Here is a 26,258-nt window from a genome sequence, read left to right as displayed (position 1 = left end):
CCACAATAATTTAAAATGTATGCATACTACTATTTAAATTTTTTAACACAGTGATTGAGCTTACTACACTACAAGCGCCTACTTGGTGTTCTGTTTTGTATGTAGTTTATGTGATTTGTAAGTGCTTTATTTAGGTCTGGAACAGCAGGGATCTGGCAACAGGAGCAGCAAATTAACATTTTGACTATTTTTTTTAAAAGGGACAAGTAGGATTACTCATAGCACATGGTAAAGGTTTACATTTCTGAAATATATTTGTTACTAAAACAATGTAGAATCAATTTTGAATATACTGTATAATCTTGATATTTACGTAATTTTATAAAAATAATTGACAATTTCACAGATATTGTTGTAAAAGAATATTGGCCTGTTAAGTGGTAAAAGGCTGTGTCCTACAGTACTTCAGTTAGACCTCCCTGCTCTATTTTTTTTCTTACTGAAACTATAGAAATTATTGAGTAATAAAAAACAAAGATTTTTAAAATATTGCAATAACCTTTTTTTTTACTTCATGCAAAGTTTAAAAATCAGATACTTTGTTGAGCTTCTGTTTATTCTAAAAAGTTTAGGCTATTTTAAAACAATTTGTGAAACATAAAAATAGAATATGTTATATAGATATCATATTTATTCATTCAGTCTCCAACTCTCTTTACCCGGCTGCAGAGAGAATGCAGGAGGAAATTGAGCGAGTTGTGGGGAGAGATCGAAGTCCAACCATAGCGGACAGGTATAAGATGCCATATACGGATGCAACTATCCATGAGCTCATGAGATTCTGTGATGTTATACCTATTAGTCTTCCTCATAGAACTTCAAAAGATGCTGTTTTCAGAGGATACTTTATTCCAAAGGTCAGTGAGCCCCATTTGTGCTACTTAGTTATAAACCATAATATATTTGGAAAGACGTTCTTAGTGCACTATTCGATTAAATTAACAATTCAAATGCCTACTTTGATCCTTAGACATTATTTTTGATGTAATATGCTCAATCTATCTCATATAAAAATTAAAAATTGTAAAAATATTTCTGTGAATATTTGTGTCCCAAATAACTTGATCTGCTCTAATGTGTTACCCCCTCACTACTGAAACTATTGTTGTACTATTAGCTGTGCATATAGCAAAATATAAGGAAAATGATGTTCTAACTTAACATAAATAAAATTATTACAAAACTTTCACACCAACAAACCAGCATGATATACCTATGCTCAATCTCTGACTAATCTTATGCATGTTTTAGGGCACTCACGTCACCCCACTGCTACGCTCTGTCCATTATGACCCAAATAATTATGCGGAACCAAACAAGTTCAACCCCGACAATTACCTGGATGACAAAGGTCTTTTCAAAAAGAATGATGCACACATGCCTTTTGGTGCAGGTAAGCTGGATATTCATCAGGGTCTATTTTTTTAAATGAAACACCTTTAAAGTGCAATGGTCTCTTACAGATGTGCCCTCAACAACTATCCATTTTGCACCATATGCCACGAGAGCCTGGCGCTGTTTCCATGCTCTGCAATTTTTCCTCATTTTTGTTACTTTTTCTTCAAGTTTGATCTTAGTTTATATATAGTGTACTAGGACCTTAGGATTAGTTATATTCTGTAAAGCATTTGGTACTGTATAAAGTCAGGGATGAAGCATAATGATGCATGGTGCAGGTTACTCATATCACACCTGTCCTTTGCCTTTATATCATAAATGGTGTACTTTACTCAATGTTGATACTTTTTACTTTAATATTGTGTCTTAGTACACTTACAGTATAGTGTTCTAGGTACTTAGGATTAGTGTTTTGGCATGGCTAAGTTCGAAATTTAAGGATAGGACAAATCTGTAGGCACTGTGGTCAAAGTCATTTGTGGGATTAATCAACACTCAAAAAGTACCTAACCAATTTTCCTGGTTCCTGGTAAATTATTAGACTGCTTTATAATGAACAATGACACAAAAAGAACTTCAAGGTATTTTAGTGGTTGAATGGGAAAGTTAGAAATGTTGGTATGGAAACTGCAAGTGAATGGGATTTGATAGTTTACCATTAAAAGCACAGGAGAAGTGACAGTGTGGCATAGGCATACTGTCATTTACTGACCCACTTTGACCCAAAAATTATGTAAATTACTAAAAAAAAATTGGTGTGCATATTTAAAAGTGGCATTTCATTTTACGGCAAAACCAGGTTGGTTTGAATGCAGCTTTGACTCTAGTGGATTTTTCACCAGAATCGCACAGGTGTCCTCAAATCATGAGCTATTACATTTGCACCATAGGAAACATTGCACTAACCTGAGACATTAATAATGTTATTCAAGATCTACACGATTTTAGAGATGTGTGCAGACCCCATGTGTTGGTTTTCATTGTTCTTTGATTCTGGCAAAACCACAATCAAGTGTTTTGGTTTTGGATTTCTTTAAAAATTGATAAAAACTGCTAAAATCATGTAACTTGGACTTGTTTTTGTACCTATAGTACAATTAACATCAATAACATAAATTTCCAGTTAATTAAGCAGTGGCTTCTGGTCCGCAACTTCCTATTGGCTGAATAAAAATTTAATTGGCTCTTTTCCTCAAAAGCTGCTGCGGCTGCATGCATCTGGCACCCCTCGGCGGCACTGGCTGGACCTGCCAGTCTGGCCATTGGCCCTTCTGGCATTTTCCAGAACAGCCAGATGGGCAGTCAGGCACTTTTACAGTATATAGTATTTCACCTTAAAAATTTAATTGATGGTATATACTGTAACAGGTACGTACGGGCATCTTGAAAAATGACAAATTGATTCCAGATGATAGAAACTAAATTAAGTCTGTGAAAAAGAAAATAAAAAAAAACTACAAAAGAGTAATCAACACTCAATAATCAATAAATTCAAACAGGTCATAATAAAAAAAATTCAAATGGAAAAGATATATAAGCAGCTTTCAAAAATTATTATTTTTTTATTTGTAATGCTAAAGAAAAGCATTGAAACTCAGGGGGTGATTCAGCTTAGGATGGAAATGCAAAGCTGCACTGTATTAATATATTGACATATTGGACAGCAATTGATGACCCCAGAGCACATGGTTTATCTTGTTTAATTAAAAAAAATGCCTGCCCCTACATACTGTACTGTACAGTGTTTAGAATGTTAGAAGGTGTTGCTATTTACTTTATTGTCTAATTTCATTGTCAATTACCTCATAAGTCCTGAAAATGAATTTTCCATACAAAAATGATTTTTTACATAAAGTAGTTTAATTGGTAATAAAATAAGATAGGTAAAGAGATATTCACCCAGAGAGCGCAATTAATACATTTATTAAAATATACAATCTAACATATAATTAATAATTTAATACAGAGAGCAAAATGCACATAAATAAATAAGTAAAATCTGTATAGCACCAGTACTATTAATTGATGGAAATGTACATAGAAAAACATAAGTCCATATATTGAACATTGAGTAAAGTGCTTATATCCTTAATTTCATTCCACTGTTGGGATCAAGAGATTTTGTCATACTGCCGAAAATTCAAACTCACCAGTACAAGGTGCGAAATGCTGTATTGTAAACAAGCTTGTTAATATGTCCCATAGTACTTGGAAGGAGAGCCCATGACTTTACTGTTATTATTGGTCTCTGCAATATGCTCAACCACCAAATTATAGGCTGTCAGTATGGGGAGGGAGATTGAAGGACCATATGTATAATGGAGCCGGCGCTATGCTCAACCTCATGTTCTACAGAATAAGCAATTCTCTTATAGATAGAGCACACATTGCATAATGATCGCACATTCTACTGCAAGCAATGCTGCTTGTACATGCTCATGGAGTTAAGTGGATATCAATTTGGCACAATCTAGTGCATTTAGTGCCACTGACAATTGACTTACCACTCTAGATGTCTTAAAGTATGTTTTACTATACACGTCTTTTTCTCTCTGACCAGGGAAGCGGATATGTATAGGAGAAAGCCTGGCCCGGATGGAGCTCTTTCTTTTCTTCACATCTCTGTTTCAAAATTTCAACTTCAAACCGGTGATTGGGAAGGATGAGATAGACGTCAGACCAATGAGAAGTGGACTGGGAAGTGTCCCTACTCAGTACAAATGCTGCATTTTACCTCGCTAGTGTTCTGGTGTCTGTAAATCTAAATATAACAATATTATTTCATCTAATCCAAAATCCATGTTGAGAATACACATTATCTTTTGATTTTCTAAAACATTCCAAACAGAGCTTTAATTTTACAGTAAATCTGCTTTTTATTAAAATAAGTCACTGCTTATATTTCTACTCATTTTACTGAAGATGGTTCCCAGGGATCCCCAAATAATTATATCTTGAGAATACACACTTCATTTAATTACACTGCATCTACCTGCCTGTTAAACTTTCCTGTAAAAGTTACGGTTGCCTAATAATCAGTGCTCAAAGTGGGAATTTTGAAGTGGGGGTATGGAAATTTTAATAGAATGGCCGGGAGCTAGGCTGCCTCAGGCCCCCATTAGCTTTTGGGATTTTTATAATATGAGATTAGGTCCCTAGCAGGTACAGGTCAGTCACTTAACAGTCTTCCTTATCTATATGTGTTTTTTTCTGGGGAACCTCTGAAGAAATTAACCCTCCATAGGTGACTTTAGTCAGTATTCACTATTCAGGTAGGAGATCACATGGTCCAGAAGAAGCCTTTTTGTGTAGAAATATAACCAAAGTCATCATTATATAACAGAGGTTCAACCATATAATAGTAACAGAAGTTTTGGGGAAGGGCAAAATGTGAACTTCCCTTATAAAAACATTTGATATTATTTAACTGTGTTTGTTAATATTGTACCATTTGTATCGTTAATGTTTCTTTAGAATATGTACCTTAATGAAGATTACTGTCCCTGAGCCTTTCCCTTCTAACCCTGCCAGTTGTGGATAATCTCCAGCCACTTCCCTCCAGTTCTCTTCAGCCTCATACCCCGTTGTGCCTGTCCAACCCCTCCTCCAATGACTCTCCAGCTCCAACTAGCCCCCTTCTGTCTCCTTAGCCCCCTTCAGTATCTCTACATCCCCCCAGTATCTCCCCAGCTGCAGCCCCTTAATATCTCTCTACACCCCCTGTTTCTACCCAACTCACTTATATCTTTCCAGCAAAGACCCTCACTGTCTTTCCAGTTCAAGCCAGCCCACTTCTGTCTCTATAACCCCTCAGTGTCTCTCCAGACCCCAGAGTCTCTTCAGCTTCAGCCAGCCACCTTCTGTCTCTCTAACCCTTTCTGTCTCTCCAGCCCCCAGGATCTCTCCAGCTCCAGCGTCCACCCCACAGACACTAATTCTGGCTGCTCATCATCCTCTCCAAGCTGCGGCTCCACTCCTTAGTGGTGTGGTGCAGCGTGATGTCATGACATCACAGGTTCTGCACCACAATAAACAAAAAAACCTTTATTGCACCGTCCACTGGTGCATGAAGCAGCATAAGTTGCCAGTTCATTGGTTTCTCTTGTACATACCTCTGCTCCCTGCTGATCACTGCAGCAGCACAGGCAGTGGTACCTTGAAGTGGCAGCTGGAAGTGGCAGTTTGTCATACCACTTTTACTTCAAGCATTGCTTGTGATGGAAAAAGTTTGACAAACAAATGTAATACATCATTATGTCAAGAAGTGTACTTCGCAAATTGAAGCTCCCTTGGCTGGAGCCAATAGTGTGCTGAAGGCACACTATTTGTGCTGTCTATTAAAAAGTGACTATAAGGTATGGTGCGCAAAACCTGCTGCCCCCAGTTCAACACAACAAATGGAGGCTCACCCGACTCCAATACATATAATCCAACAAAGCAAAATTATTGTGTCATCCAGTGGCGCTGGATATAAAATGTTGCAAAACACAAAGTATTGGGATAGTACTTAATCCTTATCAGAAATTTGAAATCCTGCTGGTCATCCTTTTGTATCTGGAGTTCTCAAAATCTTCATACTTTGTCCATATGATACATGTAACAAAAATAGTAAAGGAATGTCTTAATAGTCTGATGTAATTTTCCTATTAATGTTCATATGCAGAATGACGTTGTTCTTATCAAATAGGCACATATGGTTGATGCGTACCCCACTCACATTAGAAAGTGTGGTTTAACTCCTAAAAAGGTTTCTTTACTCTTCCTTCCTAATTGTTACTCCAGGAGGATATCCGAAAAGAAACCATTATATGCAGGTTACAGCATTTACACCATGTGAGTAGGGTACGCATCACTTCACCCCTCATAAACATTTGTGTGTCACGATATAAAAAGACTTGTTTGGAATAACAATTTTTTTCTGGGGAACCTCTGAAGAAATTAACCCTCCATAGGTGACTTTAGTCAGTATTCACTATTCAGGTAGGAGATCACATGGTCCAGAAGAAGCCTTTTTGTGTAGAAATATAACCAAAGTCATCATTATATAACAGAGGTTCAACCATATAATAGTAACAGAAGTTTTGGTGAAGGGCAAAATGTGAACTTCCCTTATAAAAACATTTGATATTATTTAACTGTGTTTGTTAATATTGTACCATTTGTATCGTTAATGTTTCTTTAGAATATGTACCTTAATGAAGATTACTGTCCCTGAGCCTTTCCCTTCTAACCCTGCCAGTTGTGGATAATCTCCAGCCACTTCCCTCCAGTTCTCTTCAGCCTCATACCCCGTTGTGCCTGTCCAACCCCTCCTCCAATGACTCTCCAGCTCCAACTAGCCCCCTTCTGTCTCCTTAGCCCCCTTCAGTATCTCTACATCCCCCCAGTATCTCCCCAGCTGCAGCCCCTTAATATCTCTCTACACCCCCCGTTTCTACCCAACTCACTTATATCTTTCCAGCAAAGACCCTCAGTGTCTTTCCAGTTCAAGCCAGCCCACTTCTGTCTCTATAACCCCTCAGTGTCTCTCCAGACCCCAGAGTCTCTTCAGCTTCAGCCAGCCACCTTCTGTCTCTCTAACCCTTTCTGTCTCTCCAGCCCCCAGGATCTCTCCAGCTCCAGCGTCCACCCCACAGACACTAATTCTGGCTGCTCATCATCCTCTCCAAGCTGCGGCTCCACTCCTTAGTGGTGTGGTGCAGCGTGATGTCATGACATCACAGGTTCTGCACCACAATAAACAAAAAAACCTTTATTGCACCGTCCACTGGTGCATGAAGCAGCATAAGTTGCCAGTTCATTGGTTTCTCTTGTACATACCTCTGCTCCCTGCTGATCACTGCAGCAGCACAGGCAGTGGTACCTTGAAGTGGCAGCTGGAAGTGGCAGTTTGTCATACCACTTTTACTTCAAGCATTGCTTGTGATGGAAAAAGTTTGACAAACAAATGTAATACATCATTATGTCAAGAAGTGTACTTCGCAAATTGAAGCTCCCTTGGCTGGAGCCAATAGTGTGCTGAAGGCACACTATTTGTGCTGTCTATTAAAAAGTGACTATAAGGTATGGTGCGCAAAACCTGCTGCCCCCAGTTCAACACAACAAATGGAGGCTCACCCGACTCCAATACATATAATCCAACAAAGCAAAATTATTGTGTCATCCAGTGGCGCTGGATATAAAATGTTGCAAAACACAAAGTATTGGGATAGTACTTAATCCTTATCAGAAACTTGAAATCCTGCTGGTCATCCTTTTGTATCTGGAGTTCTCAAAATCTTCATACTTTGTCCATATGATACATGTAACAAAAATAGTAAAGGAATGTCTTAATAGTCTGATGTAATTTTCCTATTAATGTTCATATGCAGAATGACGTTGTTCTTATCAAATAGGCACATATGGTTGATGCGTACCCCACTCACATTAGAAAGTGTGGTTTAACTCCTAAAAAGGTTTCTTTACTCTTCCTTCCTAATTGTTACTCCAGGAGGATATCTGAAAAGAAACCATTATATGCAGGTTACAGCATTTACACCATGTGAGTAGGGTACGCATCACTTCACCCCTCATAAAAGACTTGTTTGGAATAACAATTAGGAAGGAAGAGTCTTTGTCCCCTCTGTTGTGTGTGCATTGAGTTTTTCCTATCTCCAAGGATTACTGAGCCCTGTACTGTGCTATATTTTTGGCACTTTCTCTGATTCTATACAACTTAGCATCTTGGGGAGCACTGGATACACCCCAGAGTGACAGAAATGGGGGTAGGATGTGAGGCCTTGAATAGAGGTTATGCCCCTATATGTGGCAAAAAAGGGTCCTTCTTCCCCAAATCCAGGTCCCAATCACAATGAAATATAAATCCGGCAAACCTCATAAACATCATGTGTCTCATATCAACTTCCAAGTCACTAAAACATGCTTTATGGAATGCACAATCTGTATACAACACATTAACATCCATCCATGACATCTTCATCTCAAAAAACCTCATCATTCTGGCTATAATAGAAACATGGCTCACAAAATCATATGCTGCCTGTCCTGCAGCACTTTACATGGTGATCTCTACTTCACACATACCGCTAGGCCAGGTAAAAGTATGGGAGATGGGGTTAGAATATTACTGTCCCAATCTTTCACATACTCAAATCTCCTCCATGTACCATCACTCACATTTACATAATTTGAAGTACATTTTATCAGGATTTTCATCCCTTTCTCTCAGTTTGTTGCTACTATCTATTGCCCACCTGGGCCACCCCAACAATTTCTGGAACTTTTTTCCACCTGGCTTCCTCATTTCTTTTCCTATGACATCCCCACAATCATCATGGGTGATTTTCATATCCCTGTTGACAGTCCACAATCTCCTCATGCCTACAAACTTCTCTCTTTAACCTCTCTCATCCTCTCCTAATGGACTGACTCCTCTACTCATCAGGAGGGCTACTGTCTTGATCTTTTATTCAAAAGACTATACTATAGTTTCTGAATTCACTAATTCTTCTTTCCCTCTCTCAGATCACAACCTTATCACCTGCATGCTCTACTCCATTAGTTCAACCTCAATGTAAATTAACTCAACCAATCCTCCTCAAACCCACAGAATATTAACACTATTAATTTTCAACAACTATCCACCTCTCTGCAACAACTTTTCTCACCTATTTCTACATTCACTTTTCTTGAGGTTGCTATATCAAATAGCCCTCAATGAAATGGCTCCAGCTACCCATCACACATCACATAGACTTACAGTAGATGTCAACTGTGGCATTCTAAATTAACAATACATATATAAAACCTCCCACATAAAGTAGAATGGCAGTGGTATAAATCTTGTGCTCCAAGTGACTATCTGACATGTAAGACTATCTACTACTCTTATTGTAATGCTCTGGACACTGCCAAATAAACATATTTCCAATTTCTCATCTCTGTTCAAGCCTCCAATCCCAGGTGATTTTTAAATTTATATATATCACTTATTACCCCTCCCTCTCCCAAACAACCTGCTACTATCAGTGCACAAGATCTTGCTTCCTGTTTCAAGGACAAGATTGATAAGACCTGAAATGAAATGGTATGCTCTTCATCAACCAGTGTCCTGCTCAGTTCCCTGCCTGAATTCTCTGGCACATTCTCTTCATTTGACCCCACAAATGAAGATCAAGTATCTACACTTTTCTCATCCTACTCTACTAACTCTCCTTTTGATCATATACCCTCACAAATCAGTAAAGCTGTCTCCTGTGCTAATCCCAAATTTAACTAAAATCTGTAATCTCTTTTTCTCTACTGGAATCTTTCCATCAGTGTTCAAGAATACAGTCATTACTCCTATTCTGAAAATAAAACAAATTCTGACTTTAACTTTCTCTCAAATTACTGTCCCATCTCTCAGCTCCCATGCCCCTCCAAGCTACTTCAGAGATGTGCCTACACTTGCCTCACACACCTTCTTAACTTTCACAATTTATTGGACCCACATTAGTCAGGCTTTCATTCCCATGACTCAACAGAGACAGCACTGACTAAGATAGTGAATGATTTGGTCATCGCTTATTTTAAAGCCCATTACTCACTTCTTATTGTTCTAGATCTCTCTGCTGCTTTTGACACTGTTGACCACTCACTTCTCATACAAACACTAAAATCCCTAGGTCTTCAGGACACAGCCCTTTCTTGGTTCTCATCCTACCTATATACCACTCTTTCACTGTTTGTTTCTCTGAATCCACCTCCTCTTTGCTACCTCTGTCATTTGGAGTACCACAAGGCTCATTCATAGGTCCTTTCTCAAGCTATACCACCTCTCTTGGCAAACTAATCAGTTACTTTAGATTTCAGTAATATCTGTATGCAGATGATACTCAAATCTATCTCCAGATTTGTCACTGAATGCCTCTTTACCATTTCATCTTGGATGTCATCTCACCACATCAAACTTAATATTTCTAAAACAGACTTAATATTTCCACCTGCCAATAGTAGTTACCAACCTGATATCTGTTGTTAACTTGATAATCAAACCCACCTCACAAGCCTGCTGCCTAGGTGTCATCCTTGACTCGGAACTGTACTTTATTCCCCACATTCGGTATGTTTTAAAATCATGTTACAAACAATTAAAAAACATATCCAAAATATGACCATATCTTACACAAAATGCTGTAAAAACTCTAATACATGCACTCATTATTTCCCTCATTGATTATTTCAAAAGTCTCCTTACTGGTCTTCCTAAAAACAGAAATTTACCACTACAATCCATGTTGAATAGAGCTGTGAGGCTGATCTTCCTTGCCAAACATTCATCATCTGCTAATCCACTCTGTCAGTCCTTCCATTGGTTACTGGTTCTTTACCGTATTCAATATAAAATAATTTTACTTACACATAAGGCTATTAACCAAATCAAACCAACATCTCTTTGCTTATCTCAAAATAACTCCCAACCCAACAGCTTTGTTCTGCACAAGATCTGCATCTCTCATCTACATGCATTGCTTGCTCCCATTTATGGTTACATGACTTTTTGGGGGCTAAACCCACTCTGTAGAATGCCCCACCATGCACAATAAGACTCTCTTCTAGTCTCCAAAACTTCAAGCATTACCTGAAAACTCACCTCTTCAGACAAGCTTATCAGATTCCAGAACCGCCCACATAACCTTCATAAGCTTCCCTATCTAATTATATCCCCTATTACAGTCCACACATAACCTCACATGTTTCATCTCTCTTCACTTTCAATTCATACTAACCCTTGGAAAACATTCCAATGTGACTATATCATACAGCCCATTAAGAACATTTACAATCTGACTGGACCATTATGCAACAGGTAGTACTTATTCTTGTGTATTAATGCCTATCTCTATGTCTGTCTGCTATTACCCAGTTTAGTTCTATTACTGTTGTTTCCAATTTTAAAGTGCAAGGTAATAGGCTGAACTATATAAGAAACTGATAATAATAATAATAATAATAATAATAATAATAATAATAGCTATCCTTAGAAGCTCAGCTACCTCCTTGTCAGTGTACCAGGACATTTGTCTAGCACCCACAGAAACTGGATTAGGAGCCCTATTTAGGACCACTATGTCTGACTGGGGTGCAGTTGAGGTGGTAGAGTCCTTTCTGGACCTACCATGCCCTGAAAAGAAAAGTTTGGAGGATGAAAAAGAATTTCTAGAAGACCCCTTTTCCTTCTGTCACCTACCCATCTGGTGGCCCTTGCATGAAGGGGTTCTATCACTACCATTTTCCACAGCAGAAGACCTAATAGTTCAGACTGACCTAGCAGTAAACTCATAAGCATGACTCCTTATGATCCAGTCATTATAAGTCTATGATACGCACTCACAAAAAGGTGCAGGAACAAGGTCAGAAGCAAGATGGTCATTGCCATCCTTTTTAGCTGAGCACTCCTCAGCAATGTCCGCAGTGCTGACTGGGCCTGAAATAGAAACTGGAGCAGCAGAAATATACTACCCAGCAACAACAGGAGAATAAAAAGACATCTGAATGTGTCATGATAGTAGGCATCGACACAGCCACAGCAGAAAACAGACACCTCCAAAGTGATCAGGGACTGTCCCAAAACCTAAACAAATTGTATCACCAGATGACTCAGATGATGCTGCAACACTATCACATTCACCACTGGTGAGCCTGAAACCAATGGTGGAGCCATGCTTGCAACCCCCACCTAATGCAGATGCAGCAGGCTGTAAAGCAGCTGACAATTTCAGCCCAGCCACAGCACTGCTCATAGCAGGCACTGCCTGGGTAACCAGCATCCCAGACCCCTGCACATAACTACTTGTTGCCAGCCTGACTAACACCTGCAGGAGCCTTGGGTTACCCAGTAGAACAGCAGCCTGAGACAGCAGTACTCTTCTGCTGCTTGTGCCTGACCCTGAGGGAGCCGGCATGCCACAAGATGGCGCTGGCTCCCTAAAAATGGCCTTTGCTTGTGGGGGCACTATCTGCAGCTTTAGGCACCAACCGCAGAATAATTAGCTCACTGCCTACCAGCAGCCCCCTTCCTATAACGCTACTCATGATAGGGTTCATAGCTGCAGTTCTCATCTGCCCCACAAAAGACCTCCATATTCACCACTGGGAAGTTTTACTTGTGCCTGAGAAACAATTCCCAGCCTGAAACCCCCAAAACTATCAGCAGTCTGGATTGTTGTAAGAGCAATCCAGATACACCTCAGGCAGAGGTCCAAGGCTTTGATGAGCCCAAAGGGGCCCAGGTCGAAATGGGCTTGGGGCAGATAGAATTGGTTGGGTGGGACATAAAGGGGATTTGACAGCAGAAATTAAATAAAAGAGAAGTAAAGGGAAAGAGACAAAGAATAGATACAGAAGAAAAGGGAAAAAGACAAAGGAATAGATAGAGCAAAGCCAATGCAGGAGAAAAGTCAATGAAATAAATAACACTGTCCAACAAATTAATACTTTTAATTTGTTTCCTTTCCAAAAATAGTCATACATTACTAATTTGAGATCAAGAAAAACTAAAATCAGAATGTTTTTACTAGCTCTATTTTTTGAGCTACACTGCTTGCACTATACTGTATGTACATTAGTAATATAGTCATAGTGAAAAGCTATTTTTAAATCTGATATTTTCTTGATAGAAAATAAATAACAGTTGTTTTAAATCAATCAATCACAATTAAAAACACAAAACAAAACAAACATACAGCATACGAAACAAACATACAGCATACGAAAGTACTATCTAATATAGTGACCTATTCATGGGAGTGCTTTCTCTTTGCTTGTCACTTGTACTCCTCTTCTGGGGCATCTCTTGTCACTGTCCAACAGTAGTGATTCACCTGCCCTGATATCTTTGTTCCATTGCTGAAATGTCTTGGTGGAATCGCTCACTATGCTTGTCACTCAGTGCCCCACAGTTATCTTGTGTGGGTAATCCCGTGAATCGCATATATGTGAATAGGGGAGGGGACAAATAACTGATTCATTTAATTGGGTCATTAGGCCCCGTCCCCTCTGTGTGGAACACAGATTGCTGGTAAGATTCTCTCCATTCTGCCCACTTCACTAGGAATACCCCTACATCGTCATAAATGGGCTATATCTCAGAACTCAGAGCTAATTGAGAGTTTTACATGTCATATTCATTCTTTGCATGCTAAAATCAATAGAAGTAACTATTTTCACATAGGAAACCTTTTCATTGTTGTGCAGTGTAATAGATGAAATACAATAAAAACAATGTAGAAATATAAGCAGTAACAGGGAGATTAAAAAGAGGAGAAAAGAGAACAGAATGAAAGGTTTAAGCAGAGTAAATTGCAGTCAAATTCAAAGCAATAGCAGAACCATACATTTCTAGAATCCTACTTTCAAGAAGAGATGTGCGCTGACCCTCTAGTTTTGGTTTTGAATTTGTATTCATCTTTGTGGTTTGGTTTTGCAAAATCACCCTCTAGTGTTTTGGTTTTGGATCTGGTGTTTTCTTTAAAAAAAAAAAATTATAGAAAGTTTTTAAAAACAGCTTAAATCACGTAATCTTTGCAATCCAAAACCCAAAATTCGGATTAGAAATCCAAATTCCGAAGATCATAATCGTGACTCAGATCTATACGGATCTCCTCAGAAGATTATAACTTGGAACTGTCAAGATTCACAAAATTTTGTGGATTTGGATTACTGGAGAACTAAACTGCACATCTCTACTTTCAAGTAAACATGCATCCACAAAGCTCCTCTCATTTAGCATCATATAACCCAGGGAAAACCCCTGTAAACATTCCTATTAATAATCTTAACCCCTGCTTTGCCAGTGTGAAATGATCCACCTTCAGGGTTTAAATCCCCGCCATTCACATAAAATGCCTTCTGTCACCTCGTGTGACTCCCTCTCCCTTCTTCGGTTCACATATCTCTGTCACTTTCTTCTCCTCCCTCTTTGTCATGTGCTTGTCTGAGTTCTTTTCGACCTCTGGACCTCCAGTTGCCCAAAAACCCACTGCTCTGAAATCACATCTCCTGATTATCATCATCTGCACAGGAGCAGATTAGATTTATTTGAAATGACAAAAAGTACAGTTTATGAAAGTCTTTATTCATTAAAAAAAATCTATGGAATAAGTCCTATTTTAATAAAAAAAACTACATTCTTTAAACAGTGATTACAAGACAGGTATTGTGGTAGTACAAATACTTACACGAGGCATGATAAATCACAAGTTCATTTACATCTTGCTCTTTTAGATCCTAATCTGACCTGCACCTTGTCTCGTTTTAGATAATCACAACCCACTCCTTTCTCCAAGACCTGCCACATAATGCTCCATAGTTATAGAACTCTCTACACCAGCTGATTGACCTCTCTACCAACCTTTATTCCAGAGGTCTCTCAAACCCCACCTCTTCACTATACAGTCTCTGAACCCTCAGGGGCACCAAGAAGGGGTGTGTGGTGCTACTTACCCTTTGCCCGGACTTGTTGGAGGTGCCTGGCGGGTGCCCGAGTCAGCTAGTGTGCTGGTACAGTATGTCTACATCCAGGCTGGCCAAGCTGGTTTATCTCATCCAAGATCAAATAAGTAGCATCTGCTTTATAACTGTGAAGTCATTAACCAGTCTTTTAATAGCAAAATATTGTATTTTGGCCAAGACACAATGGATTTCTCTGTTTTTAGAGCAAATATTCCAAACAGAGCCCTCATATATCTTTTATTATTATTAATGAGCCCCTGCTTAGTCTCTGTTAGTCAATTACACTTTATCCACCAGCCTCTCAGACTTCCCTGTAATAGTTATCTATGGCACTATTGTAACAGGAATTTGGCTTAACCACTCCCCCAGCTGAGGTGATACCTAACATCCTGAGGGTGAAAACAAACTACCAGTGTTGCACTCCCAAAGCACATGGGCATTGCTGGACTCTGATAAGACTTAGGAACAAGACTGACAGACACTAATAAAAAGGATATATATATATATATATATATATATTTTTTTTTTGCAATTTTCTTTAAAAACACAGAACTTGTGTTTTTGGATCAACAATAATGCTCCTGCTGATCAAAACATGATCTGGATGCGTTTAGTAATTGGTCTTTAGCTGTAAGTATTGTTTCACCTGAAGTACACTATTTAGACAAAAGTTATTGGACACCGCCGTGCAAGCGAATTGGTGTGCTCTTGCAAAAGACATCTGTTCTTGAAGGTATAAAATGAGAAGTATTGAGATGTTCCTGATAACTCTGTGCCCCCTACAATGTGGCAGTTCTATGGAAACAACACATGTTTTTATCAGGATGACAATGAAACCTGTCATGTTTCCAAGGTAATGCTGGACTGGTATACATAAAATTTGGTAAACTGGATGAACTGGCCAGCTCAGAGTCCAGATCTTAACCCGATTGAGAACCTCTGGGATGAATTGGAGAGACAGGTGCATTCTAGGCCAACTCAACTTTCTTCAGTGTTACAGTTGGTCACTGTACTGAAGCCGGAATGGCAAAACATACTGCCTGCTGTTGTCCAGGGACTTGTGGACAGTTTGCCAAGAAGAGTGTCTGCAGTAATCACTGCACGTGGTGGACCTACAATACTGATGTCAATAAAATCTCATTGATCTATTTGCTGTCAGCGTCCAATCACTTTTGTCTAAATGGTGTACCTACTTCTTCCTCAAATAACATACTGAAGTGGGAGTTGGGGCCTCCAGATGCTGTGTCTTTTGGTAATCTGCTCCGCACCACTCAAAGCTCTTTGCAGGCATCCAAAACAATGGAAAATGGGCCTGATTCAGAGTAGTATGATAACCCCATGATTTATGTACCACTCCGATTGTGAGGGACCTGAACATGCACAGGATCTGTACTGTGCATGTGCAGTTCTCTGTCTGGGAGATATCGCGTAGTTCCCCAAAGCCGTGGCATGACTGACATGCTGAGGAGTTTCGGTGGCGGAGCAGGACAGCAACTGGGACCATTCTAAAAAACAGGGGCATGTCAGCCCCCATATTATAGGCTTGGCCATGCCAGGTGTTGCATCTTTTGACACAGTCTTCCTGGCCTTGGCTACATTGCTGCAAGGGGCAATCTGAGTGACCTCAAGGTCACTCAGATTGCATTTTAGGATGCAGCAGTTAGATCTGCAATGCAGTCAGCAGGGGTCTATTTACACCAGGCGCCTCCTGCTGCAAATTAATTGTACGGTATTGCACAGCTGCTTCCCAGAAGCTGTGCAATACTATGCAACTTTAAATCAGGTGCAATGAACAAAGGCCCTCATTCAGAGCCGTACGCTCTGAGCAGAGCGCAAGCTCTGAATGAGGGCCGCCCTCCATAAAAATGGAGCGACCTCCTGGACGCTCGTATAGCTGTGGGTCACCTCCCATAGCCTATATGAGCGTGCAGTCTGATGGCCGCGATGGTCGTGACCATCGCGACCATCGAAACTGCGAGCCGGAGCCTGCGGTTGAGGTTTTCAACCGCAAGCCCCGGAGTGATTTTGGCTCTATCAGAGCCAAAATCACTCCCACTGACATCACTAGTGATGTCAGTGGGCCGGTTTCTGACGGGAGGCATTCCCATGGGAACGCCCCCGTCAGGGAGGCACGCCCCCGGCACGCCCACCAAAGGGGGCGTGCTGTCAATCAACATCGACAGCACGCCCCCTTTGATCAGACACAACGAGCGAAGGACTTTCCTTCGCTCATCGCGTCTGGCGCATGCGCACGACGGAGCTCCCTCCGTCGTGCGCATGCTCAGTGCAGAACATCGACCCACTTGCGAGCGGACAGCCGCTCGCGAGAGGGTCTGAATCAGGGCCAAAGTTTTAAAATTTGTAATCATCAGTCCATGGAATCTACGTCCAGTTCTCAGTAATCCAGTGGTGGTGCTCTTTGTCCAAGGCAAGCCTCTAATTCATTGCTGCAGAACAGAAAAAAAGCTTTTTTATAGCTCTGAAATTATATTTTTGTCAGTTTTTTCTAACCTAAATTTTATTTTAACCTCTAGCAGTTTTCTTTTCTTTGTTGACAGAAGTGTAACCCGATGTGGTCTTCTGCTACTGTAACCCATCTACTTCAGTTCAACAGTCTGTGCATTTACAACCATTCTTCCGCATAACACAGTTGTAATGTTTGAAACATTCGGACCATTCTCCTTTGACCTCTGTAATAAACAATGCATTTTTCAATTTTCCAAATGACTGTTGCTCATTGCTTTGTTGGTTGTTTGTAAAGACTAGAGACTGTTTTGCACAAAAATTCCAGATTAGCATCATGATAGATACTCATATCATCCTGTCTGGCACAAACAATAATTCCACGGTCAATGTCACTTATCTACCCCATACCTTTGTTTGGTCCTAACTACAACTGAACCTCGTGACCATGTCTGCCTGTTTTTACACATTGTGTTGCTGCCACATGTTTGGCTGAATAGATATTTGCATATTGAACAAGTATGTGTACAGGAGTACCTACTAAAGTGGGCAATGAGTATATATACTACTCTGGATGTTTGGCATCAGAGCTGTAACTAGACTTTTTGGTGCCCTGGGCCAGAAAGAGCATGCACCACCCCCACACATATTTAAAATATGGACCCAAGATGTGCACCTGAAAAAGGGGTGTGGCCTCATGGGCTGCCATCAGACATTATGGAGAAAATAGTTCCATGTGTAAGGTACTATATCTGACTGACATGTGAGAGGTGGTATGTTTGAGTCCCAGGTATGACAATATTTTGAAATGTGTGTGTTAAATAAATGAGAGTGTGACTGAAGCTGCTTGGGTAGGTGGCCAGATGAAGTGGTAGTCAGCCAGGGAGGGAATAGAGGTTGTCAGGAAATGCCAGGGATAAAAGAAAAGGAAACTACAGTACAGGGAATGATTATAAACAGAAAATGTACTGGTCCAAGAAGCGCACCCTGCCCTGCAGTGCCCTGTGTTGTGGCACATGTCACACCTCTTTGTTTGGCATGTAGAGTATTCAGCTGACTGTACAAGGAAAAATGATCCAGAATACATTGGAGGAGAGTCCCATCAAAGGATTATCTCATTTTACACGTGTTTTAACTCAAGCACTTAGTTGTCCATTCATTATTCTTTGGTTAGCCCTCACTAGTGGAGCAGCTGTTCCCATTCATTTGGCTCTTATACCCAGAGTTCACTCCCTTCTTTTCTACATGGGGTTTTCTGACTGTCTACTAAAGAAATATTTCAAATAATAAAGAGGATTAGGAAACAAGGAGTTGCTGATAACTGATTGCCCTGGTTGAAAAGTATTGGCACTAGGATATTGTAAGGGATACAAGTTATAGTTTGTGTACTTGTTTATATTTATGAACTTGTAACTTTTGTCAAATGTTGTATAAGCAAGGTTATTGAAGTCCCCAACTATAGAGTTAGACAATCAATCGTACTATGAGACTTATGCTACAATAGAACTAAGCCTGATTCAGTAGTGGACACAAATGCAATTGCAACTGCAATTGCTTATGGATCGCAGTTGCTAAAATATACTAATGCTTGCCAATGCACAGCCGACATAAAGACATCTCATATTTATGCAATGTTGCCATTTGCATAAACATCGGTACCATTGATGCACATCGGGCAGTCACGCAGCATTCACAACAAATCTGACCAGCTGTTAACACTGCAAGTCTCCTCGCATGCAGAGAGCTCTCAATGTGCATATGCCGTCTCAGTACGTAACTTGAGCACACCCAGGAAACACCCAGCACACCCAGGAAACAGCATTCAAACGGACAGACACGCCCGTGTTTTACCCCTCTGTCACGATCCTCAAACACTGACAGCCTGTCACTCACTTTGCAATGGATTCCTCTGTGCATCCGGGATCACAAGGTGATTTCTCCACACATGCACTGCAGCTTTCACACATGAGTAATGGCATACAGACACTTGATCTGCGTCTGTAATCGCCATTGCATCCGCTACTGTATTATAACAAACAAATAAGATAATTAACAGACACTGGTCACTCTTGCTACAAGACAAAGGGCCTGATTCAGAGCCACTCATAAGCGGCAGCTCGTTCGCTCCGAGCGATGTTTGCCCAACTGCGCATGCGTACGGATCATTATACGCATGCGCGAACCAGTCAGTGTGGCCGAAATTCATGTGCTCGCAAAATAGCGAATGCCTGCTAATTTGAGTGACAGGATGAGGCGTATGTGGGTGGTAACAGGGGAAGGTGCTTGAAAACGGGGAGTGGAGATCCAATCGCAGGTGTGCTTAAAGGTCAAAACGGGCGTTTTATGGGTGTGCATATTTAAAACAGCAGCGTCATTGACCACGTCACTGGGTTTTTTTTAAGCCAGAACTGCTCGCAAAATAGTGGTAGCAAAAACCAACCACAAGAATAGCGAGCAGCTCATACCCTGTTTGATGTACTCGAGTAATCTAATAAATAGCGGACATGACGTAGGATGCGAGCGGCCAGGGGGCGTAGTTTCCCAAAAAACGACTGCAAGTTTTGTTCGCTCGTTCAGACCTAGAGGCGTGAACAGACCGCAAACAGCGAACGGTTCATTTGAATAGCCACCCCTAATTTCAGGACGAGCGAGCGCTAATTGCGTCCGGCTCTGAATCAGGCCCAAAGTCCTTTCCAAAGTTCTTCCAACTAGACCAAAAGTAGTGTATAGGAATGCACCAGATGTAAAGACCAAACTCGTTAGGAATCACATTCCCCCAAAAGATCCTATACATACCATGCTAAATGATAAAGATAAAAGGGGGCTTCTACTATTGCGGTGCATGCATAGCATGCACAACTACTAATAGTAGGAGCACCAAACCAATACATACAGTAACATAAACTACAAAGAAACTCGGATTTGACATCAAAGACACCATCTCGTGTAACAGTAAAGGGGTCATATACATGTTAGAGTGTCCCTGCCCCAGGCAATATATAGGTAGAATGATAAGACCATTGAAAATTAAGTTAAATGAACACGTGCAAAACATCAGAAAGGCCACAGAAGACCATCCCTTGTCCTCACACTTCCAAAAATGCCACAGTTGTGACCCCAAGCAACTGAAATTGCATAAAAATAAAAAAATCATGAAACCAAACTAGAGGGGAGGAGACTTTCTGAAGGCAATTAACAGGGAAGATTTGAAGTACATGATAGAGATGGGAACACTGCATCCCAGAGACTTGAACGTAGATAATGAAATCAGGTCCATTATCTGCAAATAATATGTTTATAAAATAATACCAAACAATTATGTTCTTTAATTGTTTAAAACCCAACGTACCAAAGAGAGTCTAGGTTCTAAACTGTACATAATTCTCCCATAGCAACATCAAGATATGTAGATTATGTTATCTATCAATTAGGGTTAATTAAAACATTTCAAATAAATGAGGAATAGATTGGACATGTCCCCAAATGAATTACATTGGTAACATCATAGACCTAAACCTGAAGCTAAGTATTGAACTAATATCAAAGATAAGAACCTTTAAGATCTCAACATCAATCAATCAAGAAGAGGGTGTGCCCATACAGGACATATAAACCATCAGAGACCAAACCAGGTGACATGCTCATATTCTCCCAGAGGAAGGTCCGCACAAGGATTTAAATGCATTTAAAGCATTCACCTATACCCAAAGAAAACTCTAAAGGCACACATCCACTAGACGACAGGCAAAAGACTGCACGACATTGCAATCATGCAGTCGTTTGTCTGTCTGTGATGTGCCTACACTGAACGAGCAGTCATTCGGTGAAGGCACATCATTCATCTGCAAACATGTTGAACCTGGCGATATCGTCAGCAGTGGCGTAACTAGGGGGGGTCAGGCAGGGTGCGTGCCCTGGGCGCCGTGGAACCGGCGGCGCGGGGGAGCGATGCCGGCCACGGTCCGGCCCGCCCTAGTTAGCCACCAGTGTAGCGCCGACCGCAATGAGTGCAGTCAGCGCTACACATTTACACAGGACCGGTGCTAGGTTTCCAGCGCCGGTCCTGTGCTGCACACCTGAGCCCGTTCCCTCCCCCTGAGCGCTTGCCCAATAGCGCCAGGAGGCGGGCTCAGGCTGTGCATAACACACGCATCGCCGCCAGTGCTGGTGGCGATGCGTGTGTTAAACAGCAGCCAATGAGAGTCAGATAGACTCTCATTGACTGCTGCAGCGCTCACTGCAAGAGCCGGACTTCCGTCCGGCTCCTGCAGTGGGTAATGGGACAGACGTCATGACGTCATGACGTCTGTCCCATTATGCTGAGCGCGCCTGCCCGGGGCAGTGGGAGCGGTGTCGCGGACTGGAGGAGCAGCAGCAGCAGCAGCGTGGATTCAGGTAAGTATGTTTTTATATATATATTTTTTTAAAAACCTGTCAGCACTACTGGGGGCACAACGGGGGTGGCTACCACTGGGGGGACCTCTACTGGGGTGGGGGCACAATGGGGGGGTGGCTACTACTGGGGGCACCATTATTAGGAGGACCTCTACTGGGGGGGCTATTACTGTGGGCACCATTATTGGGAAGACCTCTACTGGGGGGGGATATTACAGGGGGTACTTAATCGGGAGGGGGGACCTCAACTGGGGACCACTACTTGGGGGGGACTACTACTGGGGGCATTATAAAAGGGGCCTACTACTAGGGGCACTGCACTGGGGGGACCACAACTGGGGACAATAACAGGAAGGACCACTACAGGGTCCACTGGATATGGGGGGTCACTACTGGGAGCCTGCATCAGGGGGACCACTACTGGGGGCACTGCATGGGAGGGGGGGACTACTGCTGGGGGAACTATATAAGGGGCTTACTGCTAGGGGCACTGCGGAGACCACTACAGGGGGCACTAGATAGGGGGGATCACTACTGGGTGCCTGCATAAGGGGACCACTACTGGGAAAACTGCATGGGGGGGACTACTGCTGGGGCACTATATAAAGGGCACTGCATGGGGGGGGACTACTACTGGGGGCACTATATAAAGGGCACTGCATAAGGGGATACCACTACTGGGTGCACTGCATTGTGGGGACTGCTACTGGGGGCACTGCATGAGGGGGACCACTACTGGGAAACCTGCATGGGGGGGACTACTGCTGGGGGCACTATATAAAGGGCAGTGCATAGGGGGAGGGACTACTACTGGGTGCACTATATAAAGGGCACTGCATAAGGGGATACCACTACTGGGTGGACTGCATTGTGGGGACTGCTACTGGGGGCACTGCTTGAGGGGGAACACTACATAGGGCACTGCATTTGGGGGGACCAATACTGGGGGCACTGAGTAAGGGGATCTAATTGGGGGCTGTATAAGGGGGACCACTACTGGGGATACTGTATAAGGGGCACTACTATGGGCCTGCATAAGAGGGACCACAACTGCATACTTGGGGTACTGTATAAGGGGTATTACTGGGGTTAAGGTGCATATGGATAGGAATGTTCAGCGTGAAAATAAAGGGGTGTGTCATGTTGACACGCCTCATTTTTAAGTGACCACGCCCATTTTTTACATATTGGGATGTTGGGGGGGCTCCCTGTTCAAATTTGCCCTGGGCTCCAAATACCTAGTTACTCCACTGATCGTCAGGTTGTACAACATATTTATATGATGATAGATGTCTAATCGACCAGCAGGAGCATGCATCGCTGGTCATTTTAGACTTTTTTTAAGCAATCTGCAAATGATTTTCAACCGATTATCCAAAGATAACGATATCGTTATCCTTCATTCTCTCAATTTAATAGTCTAGTGGATGTGTGTCTTAAAGAAAACTCTATGCTGCATACACACGGAACAACTTGAACAACCATAGATATCGTTGATAGATTTCCCTCCAACTTTCTGTAGAGCACATCAAACGATTTTGGTTGTACACACTGATAGATATCTATGATAGATAGTTTCACTGAAATATCTATCATAGATATCTTTTTACAGGCAAATCTTTACAAAATCGTCCAAGTTGGCCTGCATGCATGAAAGACCATATATATCGTTATTGTTCATCCAGGAACACGCATCATTGGTTGTTGTCAGGTTGGTCAGGTTGGTTTCTGCAAAAAAGTGAACAATATGGTTCAAATCGCTCATAAAAGTCGTACCGTGTGTACACACCATATGAACAAAAGCAACAAACTGACGAAGAAGCCGTTGAATCATGCACTGCTCCGGCCAGGAAGTCATGTGACACCAAGCAGAGAAAGACCCAGAAGAACAACGCGGTGATGGAGCTCCCAGCTACAGAGGAGGGAAGGAAGGAGACAGACGGCGAGAGAGCAGCAGTTGAGTTCCTTTCAAGTGGAGGGGGTATGAGATAAGGATTTTTGGAGAAACCCACACCATACTATCCCCTCCCCAGGCAGCGGCATCACAGTCCATGTACTCGGCACCCGGGGGATAGCTGACTAACAACTATTTACCTGCGATGGTCAGACACAGACCTCGATGTCCGGCAGAGGATTTCCCTTAAAGCGCTCAGCCTCTACTCTCCTCTCCTCTCCCCATATACCCTGTAAAGAAGACCAAGACAAGACTCCTGAACTAGTGATAAGTACCAGCTCACTCAGACACCGGACATTGTGGGACGCCGCAATCCGGGTATGTAATCTGAATTATTGACTATGGATAATTTTATGACACACATATGAGGAAGCAATTTATACAAATCATTATATCAAGACTATTAATTTATTTATTGAAGGATCAACTGCTTACTAATGTCGCTTGAGCATAACTGTTCATAATCGAGTCAATTAGTATAACTCATCTCCCACATTAGTGGGTACACCTGACATTGCTTTAAATTTTACATTTATTATTTATCATTTGTTGTTTATGCTTATTAGTTATTGCTGTATTGTTTTATTCCTGCATCACACATTACGATATGTTACAGTAAAGTGAATCTTGTATTCAAGAAATAAGATTGAATTTTTCTGATAAACATCTAATTGGGCAGTACATAAGGGTTGAGATCAATCAACCCAGGTAATTCTGGGATACCCTGTTCTTTGCTACTGTATCAAGCCCCAAGACTTGTGCAGGAGGCAGAATGAGGAAACAGTTAATGTGTATTATTATCTCTTTCCTGAACAATTTTGTTCTGAATACTTCATCTTCTTTTGTTTTACTGTAGATTACAGGGAATGTTTTTAAGGGAATCGGTATGATATACCACCGAACCCATGCCCGACGGTTGGAATCCCGACAGCGGCATCCCGACAGAGGAGGAAATCCCGATCATCCAAGGTAAGTATATACTAACGTATTTCTACTAATGATACTGCCTTTGAACCTCTATCTACCCCTGCCTATACCTTCCAGTATCCTGCCTATAAACCTCTAAGGATGACACTAATTTGCGTACGCAGTCATACAGTAAATAAAGACTCCAGACCTAGAACCTGTGGTTCCAAAGCACAAAGTATTATTCAAGTAAAAGTACAGCAGTTACACGCTATGATCCTCATATAATCTTAGTGCAAATAAATTATACAGACCCAAGTACAGTTATACATATGCAGCACTCACTGGTCCAGATGTAGGCATCAGCAGGAAACCCCCATCAATCAGCATTCAGCACGAAGACTAGGAACCCAGGGTCAGAGCACACATATTTATACCCCCCAGTAATAAACAACACAATAGAGAAGTTTGTTGCTAATACCATTGGTCCTAAAGGAGAGGGCATATGTTACAAGGCATTTAACAGGTTGGTTCAAATAGACACAGTTCAGCCTCTAACAACTGGTGGCCTCTGGTTTCCCGCCTCATGCAAATCCTAACAGTTGTTCATATAATGTACATTTTGTTGCTTGAAGTCTCTGTGGTCCATAAGTTGAGAATGCATGTTGCGATTTCTCCATCGATATTACCGGAATACTGTTGAGAGAGTACGCATCATTACAATACCAAACTTGGCTTACTTATCACGTATAAAACCTTAGTTACGAAATAATCTATATTTCCTAGCAATTATAATAAATGTGCATACTTGAATCTTATATCTTAAAGCTTATGGAACCTTGTTTGTGAATATGTAATGTGTGAGTATATGGGTTTTGATGTAAAGACGCTAGTTAACTTGGGGCAGATGCGTGTGCATGAAGCTAATATTCAGCATTTTCATACAGGATCTTATGCATTTGCTAATATGCGACTAGTTAACAGCGCAATTGTGCATATTAATGTGTGTATGAGAAATGGTGTAAGATGCAATCGCATGATGCTAATAGTAATATCGCCACATGTACTAAAGTGTGAGTTTATCTAAAATGGTGCTTAAGCGGCCATTCACAAAATGGTGTCTTGCGATCTCATTTCCAAGATGGCGTCTTGCGGCCAGTCACAAGATGGCATCGCTGCGATCCAATTTTAAACTGATCTTGCCTCAGCCAGTTATATAGCTTCGATAGTCATCCCTTTGATAGCGAACAACATGCTATCACAATCTGATTTTAAAATAAAATTTAGGCTTACATTTATATACTATTTAGTGTTATTATGGGATGGCACAAGGTGGTTCTTAATCCATCAATAATGTGTCTCTGAGTGGGGACATAAAACTACTATTATATGCACACCACGGATCTTAGAAGATCATGTGAAAGGTATGGGGATACACCAGTCTTATAAAGGCAGTCTTGAAGGGGAAATTTGAGACTTTACATTATCTGAGGTGTTTTAAAATAACATTTCAATAATACATTCTATGCATGTCTAAATATAATACATTAAATGATGGTATTTCCTAGTTCAGAGTTGTAATGCAGTTCTGTATTTACCTCGGTATTCATACTGACCACCATCATAAATTTGTTCTTTCGTTTTACTC

At 41.2% G+C, this 26,258-nt stretch overlaps 1 protein-coding gene across 1 annotated transcript in view; it reads left to right on the top strand.

Moving 5' to 3' along the window:
• The window catches only part of LOC148502829 (cytochrome P450 2F3-like), a 35,112-nt gene extending 30,972 nt beyond the window's left edge, over window positions 1–4,140 (top strand). The window contains exons 7-9 of the mRNA XM_088449313.1: window positions 670–857; window positions 1,252–1,393; window positions 3,959–4,140. Of these exons, the coding sequence (XP_088305439.1) occupies window positions 670–857; window positions 1,252–1,393; window positions 3,959–4,140 (512 nt within the window). The remainder of the gene's footprint in view (window positions 1–669; window positions 858–1,251; window positions 1,394–3,958) is intronic.
• Window positions 4,141–26,258: the final 22,118 nt, after the last annotated feature.

The sequence above is a fragment of the Taudactylus pleione genome, unplaced genomic scaffold (genome assembly GCF_031769625.1).
Source record: "Taudactylus pleione unplaced genomic scaffold, aTauple2 ptg000481l, whole genome shotgun sequence".
Classification (NCBI taxonomy): domain Eukaryota; kingdom Metazoa; phylum Chordata; class Amphibia; order Anura; family Myobatrachidae; genus Taudactylus; species Taudactylus pleione.
This window is presented reverse-complemented; position numbering and strand designations above follow the sequence as displayed.